The 17,254-nt window shown below is 46.6% G+C and overlaps 1 protein-coding gene across 1 annotated transcript in view; it reads right to left on the minus strand.

The window, feature by feature from the left end:
- The window catches only part of GALNT18 (polypeptide N-acetylgalactosaminyltransferase 18), a 340,361-nt gene that overhangs the window by 56,254 nt on the left and 266,853 nt on the right, over positions 1-17,254 (minus strand). Inside the window, exons 7-8 of the mRNA XM_063094045.1 lie at positions 8,236-8,421; positions 797-934 (exon numbers count right to left, since the gene is read on the minus strand). Of these exons, the coding sequence (XP_062950115.1) occupies positions 797-934; positions 8,236-8,421 (324 nt within the window). The remainder of the gene's footprint in view (positions 1-796; positions 935-8,235; positions 8,422-17,254) is intronic.

Consider the following 17,254-nt stretch of genomic DNA (forward strand, 5'->3'; position numbering starts at 1 on the left):
TCCAAAACTCAATGAGCTTTCATTTAAAATACCTTAAGAGTTTATGGTCCTGGCAATATTCAGAGAATGGGAGAGTTTATCATGTTCAAAGTATTTTAACCTCAGACAGGAAATACGTTTACATATCTTAAACTCTCTTTCTCCATATGAGGATAGTGTTAATTTACCGCATTAAATAGAAAAAGAAACTGAGACCCACATACATTAAGACACTTGCCCAGGAAGTGGCCTGATCAAGATCTGAGCCAGGTCTGCCTGACTCCAAGCCCTACGCTCTGACGCTCCACACTGCTGCCTCCCATCAGGGAGAACCACTCTGTGCCAATCAACAAGTGGCACTGAATACTGAAAATATGGCAAATTCCAGAAGGTTCTATTTCTCAGAACTTCTTCCAGGGAGGCTCTGTATGTGAGTGGAGGGCATAAGCCCCTTGGAGGGGGAGGCACACAGGGTGGCTGATAGGACCTCAGGTACACCAGTTGGGAGAACAGCGGGTGTTTGTGACTTTACCTTTCAATCTTAAGCTATCTGTTTATTATGTGTTTAATTACGTGGAATATACAGGTTTGGGGCCAGAGCTGAGTTGCTTAGGACTGTAAAGGACTGGAGAGGTTGGAGCTATGAAGGCGAAGGCTGTCTTGCAGGTTCAGAAACCAGTACTCAGTCCCCGGATCTATTGCAGGTCCCCATGTGGGCAGCCAAAAGCCTCTTTCCCTCCTTCCCCTTCCTCTCTATGCCTCTCTCTGGTCCTGCTTTCTGTTTGTCCGAATGAAGCCCAAGGAGGCTGCTCCTTACCAGCCCATAGGCAATGATGTCCGAGTACATCCTCATCTCCGGGTACACGCTGACCAGGTACCACCGGAAGGTCTTGCACTGCAGCTGCTTCCGCAGAGCCTTCCTTGCGGTGATGTCCCCGATGTCAATCCCTGAGTCCTGTACAGGAAGGCAGAGGCATAGATGCAGCTGCCACCAGGTTGCAGCTTCTCCCCAACCTCCTTCTTGGTAGGACTCAGGGCCCCCAACCAAGATTCCCAGAGACCACCTGGTGCAGGGACCATGTGAGAAGTTAACTCACACTTTTCCCTACATGTACCTTAACCCTCAGACCATCCCCGTTTGGACTCTGAAACATGAGGTCAGCATTGATGGGGATTGTCATCACAGGCCATTGGAAATAAAGATGCCAAATCCTTAGATTGGGGGGATAAAAAGCCATAGTCTGGATGCAGGTGAAAGAAATGGGAAGAACACAGTCTGAGTAGGGTTCTTCTACCTCAAGAGGCAAGATGAGAGATTCTGAACTGTGGGGTGAGAAAGAGGGAAGGGAAAAGAGTTGATGATGGAAGAATGCTACAATAGCTATTCCTGAGAACCATAACAGCTAAGGCTAATATAACACTTCTACTGTGCTAGGCTCTGTTCTGTATGGGACATGCACATATATTTATATTTATTTACTGATATCTGTGTGTATGTATATTGTCCCATTTAAATCTATGAGGAAGCACAATAAAATCCTCATTTATGGATGAGGAGTTGGGACAAAGAGAGGCTCAGTAACTTCTTTGGTAACTTGTCTGGAGCCCCATATCTAATAAATGGTGGAGGTGAGATTTGAACCCAATCAACCTGTGTCTAGAGTTTGTGTTTCTAACCTTACATTATGCATTTTGCATTTGGAAGATTCCACCCCTCTGCCTCCTAAGACAAGTCCTTGTGGAAGAGCAGGCTCGCTGTTTAAGCTGGGAGATCTTAAGGAAAGGGATACTTGTGTTCCTGCCTTCCCAGGTGCATCAGAGAGGTGGCCCCTGAGCCATCACAATGCAGCAGCCGTGGAACAGAAATGGAGATGTGAATGTGTCCCCGCGTGAGAGGGATAGAGAAGCCCCATGCATTTCTGTGGTCCCAGGGCACGGTGGAAAGCACTGAAAACTTCTGGGCCTGCACACCAGCTGCTGAACAGGGCACAGAAGTGGCAGAGAAAGAGCTCATGCCACAGCAGAGGATGCCAAGGGGTTCATCAGCTGGGGATGAGATGGAGACTTGGTGACACCTCAGAGGATGACACCACAGCAAGGATGGAGCCAGGGACCAGATGGGACACATGGTATCTCATTAAGACACCAGCCCAGAGGGAAGCGGATAAAGAAGAGGAGGTGGGGCTCTCCCCCACTGACATTGTGGTCTATGTGCTGCCTGTGTCAACCCCTAGTTCCAGTATCAACTGCAGGGATCAAGTTATTGGGGTTGGTAGATCATGAAACTGACGGAGTTTAAGTCTAAAACATCTGAGAAAAATCACAAAAATGGCTGCATATATCTGGACATGAACAGAACAAGTTTTTGACATCAATCAAATTTAGATATAGAAGTAAATTTATTTTTGCCCATTAAAGTTCAGATAATATAAAAATTTGAACCTGCTACAACCTGAAGGTGAAAGTTCCAGACTCCTGAGGAGCAAGTTCAGCAAGGACCCCCCCCTTCCAAGTACTTCTTAATGACCTCATCTGTGACTTGTGTGTTACCCAGCCCCTGCCCAGAGCCCTCCTAGCAACTGCTATTGGGGACTTTCTTTGCAGGACTTGGGCTCCTTGAGGTCAGGAAGTGTTCAACTGCTGTCTGTGCCCCCCGGCCTAGCACTGAGCCTGAATCATACTGATGAGATGAGTTGAGAAATATTTACGAATTGGTGAACACAGGAACTGGCAATAGATGTAACCTGCCTCTCACCCCGTTTACACTTCTCTGCACTTTATATCACAAAACTGTTTCCCTAGACCCATTCATTTCATCTCCTAATGCTATAATTGCCTCTATGGACTACAGTTTACCATTGGGTCTCAGCTTTTACAGGGAGCCACTGGAAGAACCTGTCTTGGGAAGGCCTACGTGTTTTCCTAAAGCTCTGGGTTCCCAAGTGAGAGTTTCTTTCTGCACTCAGGATCAGAGAAAAGTTTCTCTCTCTCCTTAGCACCTAATAGAAGATGAGAGAGATACAGTCCACCAGGTGGCCATCTCTCCTTTAACCGCTAGGAAGCTCAAGAACCAGTCCTTGGCTTAGCTTGTATTTCTGAACATCAAGTCCCCTTTCCCTTCCTGTTTATTAATTGACTTTTGCCTTTCCATTTTAATGCTTCAGCATGTTTGCACCATGTGTTTACTGTAAATTACATCAAGCCCTTTTTCAGAGCAAGGGGCATAAATTGAGAAATAAGCAAACCTTCCCAGAGAAGGTCACCTTGGCCCTTATTATAGAAAACAATAAACGTATCTTCCTCTTTTGCCAAATGCTTAGTGTGCTAGATTGAACAATGTCCTGCTTCAAAATTCATGTCTACCTGGAAACTCTAAATGTGACTTTATTTGGAAATAGAGTTTTTGCAGGTATGATGAGTTCAGGATCTCAAGATGAAATCATCCTGAATTTAGGGTGAGCCCTAAGTCCAATGACTAGCATCTTTATAAGAGAAAGATGAAAAAGATTTGGACACCCAGAGACACAGAGAGGAGAATATCATGTGAGGACAGAGGCAGAGACTGAAGTGATACATCTACAAGCCAAGCAAGCCAGGAGCCACCAGAAGCTGGGAGAGGCAGGGAGAATCCTGCCCTAGTGACGTTGCAGGGAGCACCGCTCTGCTGGCACCTTGACTTCAGACTTGTGGCTTCCAGAACTGTGAGACAATGATTTTCTGTTGTGTTAAGCCATCAAATTTGTGGTAATTTGTTATGGCAGCCTCAGGAAACTAATAAACTTATCCATACAAAAAGCTGCCCAGTATCCCAGACACATAGTCACAAAATTCCTTGTAGCCCAATCTAAGCCCCTCAGCACCATGGTGAGCTGTCCCTGGCACTCAGCCTGTCTTTGGGCAGGAGAAGCAGGGGCTGGCCTAGAGCTCCTAAACTCTGCCAAGATAATCTTGATGCTTTGCTGCAGGTTGACTTTCTGTTTATTGCTAAAAAAACTGATTTTCAATTAAAGTAGCAGGATTCAAGAACTGGAGGCTCCTTTGGTCTTTCAAAAGCTTGGGACTGAACATGGTAGGGGGGCAGGGGAGAGGACAGTTCTGCTCAGTGCACAGCTGGAGGAGGACCCAGCACAGGGGGCACCAGTGCAGAATGACTGCCCAGTACCAGCATTTTGAAGCTTCAGAGAGAATGCATAGGGCATAAACAATAACATCAGCAACAAAAAACATTTATCAAGTGCTTTCTAAGCTCTAAGCACCGAGCAAAGTCTTTACATACATTAACTTATTTAATTCTCAAGGCAGCCACCTGGGCAGGGTTGAAGGGCTCCAGCTCTGTGCTTGCTGCTGGGATGCTGTCAACGAAAGGTTTAAGTAAATTGGTAACAGATGTGTTTGCAGTTGAGCAAAAGGTACTGGGGTGCCACCACAGCAAGGGCAGCAGGCGAGCCTCCCGGGGAAGCATGCAGAGCATGTGGCATCCACACTTCCTCCCTCTTCTCCCCTCTTCAACTCGTTGTCACCAAATGCCTATTTACTATGTCTCAGGTGCTGTCTATGTAAGCACTGTCTATATAAACAGGACTCTCTCGGTCTTTGCCTATAAGGAGAGTCTGGGGATTCAGGCAAGTAAACAGACCCCCTGCACACAGTGTGAGAATGGCAGGAAGCAGAGAACGTAAGGGAGAACAGAGGGGGGCCCTTAATTCATCTCACGCTGGGGGGCGGCCAGGATGCGGGGTAGGGAGAAGGTGAGCAATCAAAGAAGGCTTCCTGGAGTAGGTGATGCTTGAGGTGAGATTGGAAAGATGAGCAGGATTAGCTAAATTCATGTTATCCAAACCTGGCTGCCCTAAACTATCACCTGGAGAACTTTTTACAGATTCTGGCACCACTACAGACCTGCTGATCAGAATCTCTGAGGATTAGATTCAGATTAGTACTTTTAAAAGCTGTTGAAGCAATTCTGATTCAGTGGGTCTGCAGATCTTCTTTTAGGAGCCACTGATCAAGGGAGAAAAGGATTACATGCATGGCCAGCAGATTCACTCATTAATAAACATTAGCGAGGTTTCACTGAGCTCTTGCTATCTTGTGGTAGGCACGATGACACAAATATGAATAGCACAATCTGTCCTCAGGGAGCCCAGGGTCTACTGCAGTGGTTCAGCTCAAGGATAGACATTAGAATCCCCTGATGAGCATACAAAAAAAGGTGATCCCTGAACTCTGGCCAAATCAATTAAGTCATAATCTCTGGGAGTAGAGCCCAGGTGATTTTAAAGTTCAATAGCCACTGGCCTAATGGGAGAGAGAGAGACTTTTGGGCAACAGAACACTCTATTACAGGCTGGCCATGCAATGACTGGGCTAGGTATGGAAGGCGAGCACTCTCCCCAGCCAGAGCTGGCTTTCTAGAGGAGGGATTGCTGGAGCAGAGTCTAAAAGGATGGAGCTTTTGTAGGGGTGGGCACCAGGGGAAAGGTACATCATAGGGAATTCCAAGTACAGAGAGCAGAATGAGTACACACACACAGGTGAGAAACAGCCTGGTACAGACAAGGAGCTACGGGCAGTTCTCATAGTCCCTGTAGTCTATGTAGACTCCAAAACAAGGAGAGGTGGGAAGCAAGCCTGGAGACACAGGCAGAGGAGAGAGCAGGGAAATATCTGATGCACGGTAAACAATGAGCTTTGTGCCTGGTTTTGCATGCAGTGGAGAGTCATTTGAAGATTTTAAGTGGGACAATGGTATGGCTCCTATGAGTTTTTTTGAAGATAATTTTGGTAGTGTGGAGGACAGATTGAAGGGGATAAGACTTGAGGCAGGAAAACCAGTTGGAGGCTGTTGCAGAGGAGGAGACAGGACCTGAAGTCAGACTGAGAGGAGGTAGGAATGGGAAGGAGGACTCCGTGATTGACTGGGAATGGGCATTGAGAGAGAGGAGTATTAAAGGATGATGGTCAGGGTCAAGCTCGTGTGTCTGGGCCGATGGCAGCACCATGAACTGAGACAGAGAATAAGCACAGGAGCAGATCTGACGAAGAAGATGTGCTCAGTTTTGGTCAGACTCAGTGTGAGTTTCCGTAGGAGCATCCAAGAGGAGACGCCCAGCTGGCAGTTGGAGATGTAAGTCTGAAAGTAAAGGCAGAAGTCAGGGCCAGATATTAACTAGGAAGTTGTCAACATATGGGTGGGAGTCAAGTGCAAGAGCAGATAAAATGACCCAGGGAGACGGTGCTTAATGAGAGCAGTCGGCCAGGGATAGACCCTCAGGAGCTTTTAAACACCCAGGGGATGTACAAGAAAACCAAAAGGAGTTAGGTGTAATTAGGGATACATGAGACTCTACAGTGTGGAATCATGGTGCCAAGAGACTACAGAGTTTCAAGAAAAAGATGGAATCTTGTAGGTCAAAGATGTTAAAATGTCTATTAAATCAGGCAGTTAGGAGGCCCATGTTGACACTGACAAAAGCAGTTTCGATGGAGTATCGGGGTGTGACTTGAGAAATGAACGGGAGATGAAAAAGTGTTGACTCTGCAGAAGTTTGATAAGAGGAAGAAGAGGAAGTTTGGACACGAAGGAACAGGAGAGTTTTTTAGAAAACACACTGATCCCTTCCTTCTGCACCTAAGGCTTTATCCCAGACACTTCTACCTCTCATCTGCCTGTCTTGTTCGCTCCCTGCTTTACTTGATTTGGCTTGAAACACCCCTGCTGGAGGAGTCACAGGTAGACACCAAATTTCATCATTTTCCAATTATTTTTATTCCCTCAGTTCTCTACTAGTCATTGGGTATCTGTCCATTTCAACATCCATCAGCTGCAATGGGGGACAGGGCTAGAAGTCTTGCAGCTTTGGGTGCAGAGAGGAGGGCAAGAGCATGGACAGGACTCCTGTCCTAAGCAGAGCCTGGGGATCTACAATGCTTCACTGGTGAGCTCCTGGGGAGTTGCCAAGAGTTCTTAACATTTTGCCATCAGAGAACACCCACAGCAGGGTTCAGTGCCCTGCATAGAACACTGTGGTCCACGCCCACAGCCACACAGAGGAATCCAGAAGACATTGTGGTTTCCCTTACTGTCACAAATGCAATCCCAGGGCTGGTCCATCAGGGTTGGCTGCATTCTGGCTGACAATCCTTGGTTCTTCATTCTTCCTCCCAACTGCTGAAATCTCACTGATTGTGGGAGTGTGCCACCCAACTCAAGTCTCCCTTCCCTGTGGTGGTGGTGGCAGGGGGAGGTTGCCTAAAAGCTCCCACTCATGGACTAGCCTACTTTCTCAATCATTTTGCCACAGCAACACTAGGTTGGTGGAGAGTTCAGGGCATATGGCCATCACATGGGAACTTTGAGCTAAGATCAGTCATTTCCCTATTGGAAAAAGAGCTGAGAGAAAAAAGAGACTCCACACGGGACACCACAGACCTGAGGTCATGTACTCAACAGCTCTATCTCATGCAGAATGCAACATAAAAAAAAGAACTTCAGGGAGACAGGCTGTTAAGCAGGTTGGAATCCTGTGACTGGCATCTGTTGGGTTCTCCCAACTCAGCAGTCCAAGGTCATCTCCATATGACACATGGCAGGGCTGAACAAAACTACTATAGAAACATTGCTTTTTCTCTGGCACTTCTTAAGTGCAGGTGAACAGAGGGATAGAGGACAGTAGCAGGCAATGATGAGGTTCTCTGAAGATTAGAAGCAGCCTAAAAAATGTCCAGAATAATTCCCATTTCCTACTGAGGGTTCCCGGGAGAGTATATCTTATCGCCATCCATGTGGCTCAGGAAATCTCAAAGGCAAACAGATATTTCTTATTGTTCTGGCCAAAGGTTTGATGAAGAAACTTGAATCTAGTCTACAGGGTGATTAAGGTGCATTTTGTGAATTTTGTTATTACTGGTATATTTGTAATCCACAAAACACCTAACATTAGAGAACTGAGCACCTAGGAGCATGAAGGAAACTTGGAGTCATCTGGTCCAACTTTCTCATTTAAAATGAGGACACTAAGGTGCAGAGAGAAGTCCTCCTTCAAGCATACTGCCCAGGGATGGGGGTGGGGTATGAAATGGCTCAGAGCTTCCTCATCAGCCCATTTGCTGTAGCATGTAGTACGTTTGGGGTTGAGAGTGCATTCTAGCATGGCAAACAGGACTCTGGTTGACCCATGGGATGGATGAAGAGTTTAGTCCCAGGTTTTATTTTGTTTTGTATTTTCCCACCAAACCCAAGAAACCCATCCCTACCTCTTGGGGTATGTTCCATGCCATGTAGACATGGCTTTTAAATTCATCCATCCAGACTTCAGCCACCCTGAGGGCATTCCTGCGGACGTGGGCGGTGAGGTCCTCTGTGTAGGGCTTGTGGGCTCTCTCGATGTGGGCAATCCGCGAGCAGGGCAGGACCTCCACACTTCCGCCACACTGCCACACCTGCAGAAGACACAAAGCCACTTGTTAGTGCCCAGACCTGACTCTGCATCTCTAAACCAGGCCACAGGTGACCACTCAACATGAACATGGAGAAATCCAGCTCTCTTCAACTTGTCTCCTCAGACCACTGTAAGAGAGTGAGCTCTATTTTATTTCAGCTCCTATAGCAGGATGGTTATTGAGTCATCAGTTCATGTTTTGGTTCTTATTGCCATGGATTTATCAGTAAAGAATGAATGCACCTTCTCCCTCCACCTATGAGCCCTACCTTGACAAAGAAGAGAACAGACATTTTGTGACCAAAGGGCTGGGTTCTCTTTGCCCTCAGGGGAGAAGTTAACAAAACCCTTGATGATGGTCTCTGCAACAGAGCTTGACATAGAGAGACCAGCAGGGACTCCCAGCAGAGACATCCATCTTCGAATGACCACATGGACCTGGACAAACTTTAGCAAGAAAGAGCCAGATACCCTTTTTCTATCCCATCTTTCCTGGGTGCTGGATTCTGATAGAACCCAAGGGAGAGAGAGCCGCAAAGAAGGGAATGGTATTAAACTTCTTATCAACTTGGGTGAGTAGGAGCTTGATCTGGATACAATTTGATTTTGAAAGATTAAGAAAAGTGACCTCACATTCGAGAGTCAATGGGCAGTGTCTTGAAGCTCTTGCCACAATCATGCCAGCCACTGTGACCTTTCAATGTTCCTAAACATGCACACCTTTTGTGCCTCTAGGCTTTTGCCCATTCTGTTTGTAATTTTAGAATGCCTTCCCAACCTCCTTCATTGGCGGATAAAATTTACCTCTCAAAACTTTGACCATATGACCCCTACATTGTGGGGTCTTTGCTCAATTTTCAGGGCAATGCCAATTGCTCCCACCTCTGGACCCCACAGCTCTTGATAGCACAATGTATCTGCTAATAGGTCAGCCTCACTCACTGACTGTGTGTTCCTAGAGGGAAGAACCTGTGTCTTATTCATTTCCCATCTCTAGCACCTAACTTAAGGCCAAGTACATATGGGTACTTTGCAAATACTTGTTGAATAAATTGATAAATTGTTGATGCTTAATTAGTCAGTCAATCAATATATAAATGGTTGATGCTTATTGAATGTGAAATGGATCTGAAATACCTGGTCAGAGCTGATGAGTGCTCTGAGAGAAACTAATCAAGATCTCTAGGTGGACAGCTGTGGTCACTTGCCAGGTATTGTAAACTATTTGGTGGATAGTGTTTTCATGTGTAACATGATCCCATTAAGAGCAATAAGTGTAGATCCAAGATAAAGCAAGATTTGCATTTAGCTTAATCCCCCTGTGTTAGTTAGGAAGATAATGCCTTCCCTTCTACCAGTTTGCTGCACCAGTCGGTCCTTATAGGCTGCAGGCTGCTGGAGTTGGATTTACTGATTTATCACTTACTTAAGCTTGTTTTGCATTTAGTATGTTATTTAGGGCCAATGGAAAGAAAAGAAGCATTTTCACTGAGTGTCTATTATGTGCCAGACACGGCTTTGCATGTGAGGAGGCAGTGAAACATGGTGGTTAGGTGCAAGGGTTTGCAATCAGATGACTGGGACTCTAACCCTGGCTCTGCTTCCTACTAGTTATGTGACCCTGGGCAAGTCACTTGACCTCATTGTTCCTCAGTATCCTCATCTCTATGGCGATCATAATAGTACCTGTCTCATGAGGTTGTTGACAGGATTAAAGCAATTACATGCAAAGTGCTTAAAAAATGCCTGGTACTTTATAAGCACTGGTCAATCTCAGTTATTACTATACAAATTATGCTCATACAGCAGAAACTGCCTGTAAGGCAGTTGTTATTATCTCCAATTCCAACTGAGGAAACTGAGGCTGAAGAATGTCCCCAGACTGTGCACCCTCATTTCCATGACCCATACATTCTGGGGATTGTGCTGATTTCCAATTCACTTTGCTCAGATTCCCAATGAAAGCGTGAATACTACGAATGAATTATCGACAACACAAAGAGTCAGCAAAATTATTTTTTTTGCAACTGGAACAGAGGCTATCACTTGACATATTTCAACAACACACCACAGAACATGATTCGTAATGAAGCTCTTTTATTATGAGCCCCGTTTCTCAAAGAGTCGGTTCACCATTTCACCCCAGAGTGGGGCGTCTGCCATCATGCTAATCAGAGCGGTGGTGGCGGCACCTCCACTGAGCCCTTAGGTAGTACATGCAGTGGTGTGAACTCACTGGTAGCCCATGAATCCAATCCCTTCCCAGCCCGGCAGTGCCTGCCTGTCCAGGTCACCGCCTCTCATTAGGACTCCGCAACAGCCTCCAAGCAATGGATCTCCCTCTTCCTGACTTCCTTCTCCAGCCTCCCTCCACGCAGCAGCCAGAGTGATCTTCAGAAGGTGTAAATCAATCATGTCCCTCCCCTGCACTGAGCCCCGCCACCCAGCACAGCCTTTGACTTGGGCTCGGCCCCCACCCACCCCTCCAGCCTTTTGTGTTCCCTAAAACATTATGCTGCAGCCACGCTGAAACTGTTTTACTTCCTTCAACATGCACATGGTTTTTCTCTCACCTCTGGACTTGTGCACATGCGATGATAAAAACCGCACCCACCCTGCTGCTCCAACTCATCCCTGGAGCCTCAGTTCATTGTCACTTCACTGGGGTAGCCCTCGTGTGTTCCCCCAGTCTATCAGCATCGTAATTGCCTGTGTCACCTTCTCCTTCCCTCTTTCAAAATGTTATCAAGCTCTTCACCAGATTGTCCTTGAGACAGGTGCTAAGTGGTGTTCAGAAGAAACCATGGCTTTCCAGGAGAGGTGGGGATGCTGGGCCAGGGAGGAGTAGCATGTTGTGTTGAAAAGCACAGCTTTGGAGTCAGTCAGAACTGGATTCAAATGTTACCTCTGCCACCTGCTGTTGTGTCATCCTTGGCAGGTTCCTTTCCTTCCCAAGCCTGAATTCCACCCAGTGGAAGAGAGGGATGCAGTGCAGGTAAGTGTTTAACCCTGTGCTTGGTGTGAGCATTGCATGGATGGCTGTCAAGGAAGTGAAAACAGTATGGATGTGGGGACAGGACATCTCAGCCAGTTCTGGCCCTGCCATGTGCCAGCTGAGTGGCACTGTGCTACTTAACCTCTCGTCTAAGAAACACACATGACTGTGTGTACTACATAGTGCTGTGGGCTCAGGAGGCCCTTGGGTAGAGTCCAGAGCACTGGAAGCCATTAGTCTGCACCTGTAATTATCATTTTATGATAATTATTACAATTGCTGCTATTTGGCTTCTCCAGTACACCCCCCTTTGGGAAACAAACAGCCTGCAGAGGACGGGCTGCCTTCCAGAATGTCTGGCCTAGTGGAGAGGGTGGACAAGGCTCCCTCCTCAGAAACCAGGAGCACTTGTTAAGATAGAGGTCAGCTCCAGACTCCTTCCATCTGTGAAAAGGAACTCATCTAGGCAGAGGCTGACAGCATCTGCCTTGGACACAGCCTTTGGGTTCTTGGCAGCATCTGGGTTTCAGAGCAGAAGATGTGAACTCAGCATGTTTACCCTGCCATTCTGGATCCTGCCCAGTGATGCTGAAGTAAACAAGAGAAAGCCTGTGCTTGCCCATCCCCAGTGATGAGCGGTTCTGCTGACCAATGGCTTGACTCAAGAGAGAATCTCAACTCTTACCCACACTGATCTCAGAGACCCTCTCTGGGATGGTAGACAAAGGAGAGCAAAGGAAATCCCTGGTGTTTGGACCCTGTGGAGGATGATGTCGTGAAGCTCCCATGAAGGCTTGGGGTTGGGGGCCTGGGACGAAGGGAGAGGAAAGGAGTTGGACCTGGCACATGACATGTCCACTTCATAACTTCCACGATACAGCAGGACCCAAAGCAGATGGGGGATAGACAGGAGGGACTGTGCCAGAGAAGCAGGGCCACTGGACAGAGGGTGAAGGTGTGGGAAGACTGATGGCTTAGCATTGTGGGTTCCAGGGGGTGGGCAGGCCAGGAGGAGGGAGGGCATGGGGGCCGGGCACCAAAGGGGCGGCTGAGAAATGAAGACCAAGGGTTGGTAATAAAGAAGGCAGGTGACATCACAGGGAACAGGGCAGGGGAGCAACTGCAAGATGTAGGTCTTAAATTTTACACAAGGTGAAGGCATGTGCTGGGGACACCTGACAGACGGCATGTCAGCCCAGGCTGGGCCCTGTGGCTTCTGGATGGGCAGTGAGCAACATGTTTCTTGACCACACCAGTTTCCTTCCTTTCTCTGTGCCTTTGTACCTGCCAGTCCTTCTTCCTGGGATAATTTTCCCCAACTTGCTACCCAGCTCAAATATTACCTTCTTTGACCCATCCAATCTAAATTAGATCCCCTCTGAATACCTTCAGTGCCCTGTACTTTCTCTTAATAACAGTTGTTCATGATACTTTTATTTATACATTTGTTCTTTAAATGTCTGTCTCCCCTCACCAGACTATAAACTTCATGAAAACAGGGATTGTGTCTGAGTGTTTACTGCTGTATATATCAGCACTCGGCACTTAGTATATATTCAATAACTATTATTTGGATGAGTGAATCCAGTAATCTGAGAGTCCTAGGCTTTCACTGACTATAGAGACATGGTTTTAACTAGCTCAGCTGGATGCCCCAATAAAGGCCATAAACATAAAATGCTGCCAGATTTTACTGAACACAATGACTTCCTTCAAACCCAAGTGGTTTTTCAGCAAAGCTCTGACATTTAAGTGCACATTGCTGCAACCAAAGAGAGTTACTTTGGCTGCAGAGCTTAAATTAACATCGTAAAACCCAAGGTGTAGAATGAGTGTGGACAGTAGCAGGAAGCTTTGTCTTGTGGAACCATGAATTCACTGAAGAGGAAGCCCCCAGCACCACAAATGTTTGGATACACCTATACAGGAGCTGCTGGCCCACCCCCCAGATGTGGCCAAGACCCTAAAGAGGATTGTAAGCAACAGTTACCCAGGGCAGGGCAGAGTCACACCCTAGCCCATCCCGGAAAGCCCTCATCTTGCTATCGTTTCTGAAAAAGCTCGAAGCATCCTCCTAGAATTTCAAGAAAGCGTGTGGGTCTTAGAGGCTGATGGAGGGGTTTGAATCCTCGGTCTGTCCTGTGTTAGCCTTTGACTTGGGCCTGTCTTCAGATGTCAGTTACCTTCTTATTGGGTTTAAAAGAGATGCTTATGAAAATCTCCCACTTGCAAAGACAGGCATGTAGTGGGTTTTGGGGAAGGGACAGGTTCCTTTCTCTCCCCAGGATGGGGACCTATTGGTACAAGGTCACGGTCACATCTTGTGTTTGCCACTTATATAAACAAGTCTCCCAAGCCTTAGTTTCTCCCTGCTGCCAAAAGGGAGAGTTGCACTCAATGATGTCTAAGATCCCTTCTACTTCTCTCATTCTTTGATTCTGAATTTTCTTGCCAGTAGCTCAAATAATGCCCAGTATTTGAGAGCAAAGTGACGGAGTTGTAAATTGAGAGACACTGGCAACAAGGCAACAGGATACAGTTTCATCATCTCTCTTACTCAAGGACTGGTGATCACTCTGCAGTCTATGACAGAACAGCAAATGAGTTTGCATTCCTGTGTTAAATCCATTCGCTTGTTAATGTCCTTCTGAAGCACTGTGTTGAGAAGGATTCTGAGGCTCTCCAGGCTCAATGGAAAAGCATGCCACAATTCATTAGTTATGTTTACCATGGTAAGGGATTGGGAATGGCAGAACCTCTGCCTTGTATTTCACAGCCACGTCCACAGAATCAGATCTCAAATCCTTTCCAACTTTTACCTCCTCATGACTTTTAATGAGTTCTTTGCTCTTGGTAAACTGTCCCCACTGTTCTCTTAGCCCAGAAAGTCTCCTTACTGCTCTCTATCCATCCAAAGCCAGCTTGGCCCAGTTCCTCTAAACTTTTGGAACACATGACTTGTACCACTCATGTGGCCCTTATTTCTTGGCTCATGTGGTTAATTATCTTTTTATGGGTAGCTGTCTCGCCTAACTTGGCTGTGAAATGCTGAGACAAGAGTGGAAAGCCCACACCAGGCAGGCTGGAGAGGAAGATGAGTGGGTGCAGGCTGAGGCTGAGGCCTGGGGAGAACTGGCAGAAGACCAGGAATGCATTCGCCATAGGGTCAGAGATGTAGGCAAAGATATCGAATGGGGCTGGCAGGGCACTCACTCTTGGGGTGTCCTTCAATTTGCACGCTGGGCATCTCACTCACCTCATCCTAGTCCTAGCCCTACATGGGAAGAAAAAGGGAAGAGGGGTCAAATCTGGACAAGGCTAACTCAAAAGCCAGAGGACATCAGCAGGCCAGGGTCAAGGGCATGAGGCAGAGGAGGAGCCGGATGGAGACAGTGTAAACTTGGAGACAACCTCTCTCCAAAATGCATCTCGCTGGCACACCTGCAACCTTTAGTCTCCTAAAGATCACACTCCTTCACATGATTTGTAAGACCTCAGAGAGCTGGCTCCTCCTGCTCCCTGCAGCAGCATCTCTCACTCTCTACCATCCAGTTACATCAATTCCTCTTAGTTCCTAGGGCAGATTGTGTTCTTGGATCTTTGCCCCCAGCCCCCTAACATTCCCTTTACTGGAATTCCCACTCCCCCACCACACATACACTCATTTGCCTTGCTAATTCCTACCTTCCTTCCCTGGCTGCCCTAATTTTGGTTAAATGCCTCTGCTCTGCATTCTTACAGCACCTGCACTTGTTTCTGCATAGCACGTATGAGAACTGTGTGTGAAATGTATATGTGCAGCTGAAAGACATAATACAAGAAACAATCTTTTGTTTAACCTACCACTCTGCTTAAGAAACAGTGCTTTGGCAATATCTTAGAAACCTCTGTGTGCTCCTCTTTACCCCCAAAGGTAACCCATTATTCTGAATTTTGTTAATGATTTTCTTGCCATCAACCTAAACCACACAGTGTTCATTTTCATCTGTTTTTGAACGCTATATAAATGATACCATATTGTATGCATTCTGCAACTTGCTTCTTGCTTCATTTATGTTCGTCACCATAGTGTTCCACTGTGTAAATATAGAGCAATTTATTTATGCACTCTCCTGTTAGTTGGCAGTCTTGTTTGCAGTACTACGAATGGCACTCCTAGGAACATTCTTGTACATGTCTCTGTGCACCCAAGAGTAGTGTCTCCATGTATTTGCACTACAGTGGAATGTCTGGGGCATAGGTTACACACATGTTCAACTTTCCTAAAGAGAGTGAAACTTCCAACTTATGTACACCAAGTTATATTTTTACCAGCAGGGATGAGACTCATGTTGCTTCATATCCTCACTAACATTTGATATTGTCCAACTTTTTAATTTTGGCCAATCCTGTGGGTGTGAAATCCTCTATCACTGCAGTTTTAATTTGCAACCTTTCCTGAATACTAGTAAGATGGAGCTTTTTTCCTGCGTATGGGCCCACAATATCAGACTCTGAGAGAAGACTCGTCTACCTTGCTCTCAACAAAGAATCTCCAGTGCTGAAACAAGGCCTGGCACATGATAGCTGCTCAATAAATACTTATTGCATGAATGATCAAGAGTTGAGCTTTCACTCTGAGTTATCCTCAAGACACTTTACTTGGTGCTTTCCCAGGTTTCCAAGGGTAGATATTTAGTTATTTTAAAGTGTAAGGAAACATTTTAAAAATCTGACAATACTTATTCTTCCATCGGACCCCATAGAAAAATGCTCTCAGGGGATATATTTTCCCAAGCCTTCTCCTAATAAACACTCCCAAAGAGTCCTCTTGACAGAATTGCTGCTTGGATAAAATAATGCTTTTTCTTGAAAGGTGTCCCCAAAGGGGTCTGAACATTTGAGTCTGCCCCAAGAAACACTTAAAGCAGTTTCCCTGTTTGAGAGGGATCCTTCATAACCATCAGAAGGCAGCAGGAGGATTCATCTGGCAAAATTACAAGGAGAGACAAGCTGGGCTGGAATATCTGAAAGCTTTTCATGAAGCAAAACTTAAAAGGCTGTTTTGCAGGGATGTGAGATTTGCTGGAACAGCTGCTTACCTGCAGGAAATCCAGGGCTTGGTCTGAGGGATAGCAGTAATTGTACCATCCTCAGCAAACTGGCCCACCACACATGGGGGACCTTGTTTTTCCTCCAACCCCAATGCTCTGACTATAAACATTGGGCCATAGGGGTTCAGGGAAGGAAACCGCATGAGGATTGCTTTGCAAACCTGTGGTCATTGAGTTTGGAAGGGATCTCTAATGGTTCTGACCAAGGGGAGCATATTCATGGTTACCTTAAGTCTCATATCAGCCAACAGGCCTGATTATTGTTGCTCAAACTCAAGCTAGATTGGACTCAAGACAAGTTGGAAAAAGGAAGAAGTCAGGCCTGGACATACTGGGGTTGGGGAAACTGAGCCAAGAGTAGGGTGGTCTCCAAGGGAGCAGCAGAGACTTGTGTCTTTAGAGAGGCAGAGACTTCCATTGCTCACTGACATCTGTGTGCTCCTTCACACCTCCCAGCCCCCCTGCAGTCAGGAGGGACCATGTAAGTAGCTCAAACCCATGAAATGAGAGCTGAAATGGCACCTGCCACCTCCTGGACAAGGTCGGTGAGTATCCGGGATGTCCTCCCCGTGTGCACTTCTCCCCAACCCAACCATCTGCTGGATGTTTAAGCTAGGATGACCTTGAAGGTCAAAGATGGTGAGCCCACAAAAGAAGCAACCTGAGTCCCTAAGTCACCACCTGGAGAAAAGCTGCTGGGGAGAGCCTCCCCTCCACCTCCTTTCAGAGGACTGTGGTGTGCGCAG

This window comes from Cynocephalus volans, chromosome 4, assembly GCF_027409185.1.
Source record: "Cynocephalus volans isolate mCynVol1 chromosome 4, mCynVol1.pri, whole genome shotgun sequence".
Taxonomy (NCBI): Eukaryota; Metazoa; Chordata; class Mammalia; order Dermoptera; family Cynocephalidae; genus Cynocephalus; species Cynocephalus volans.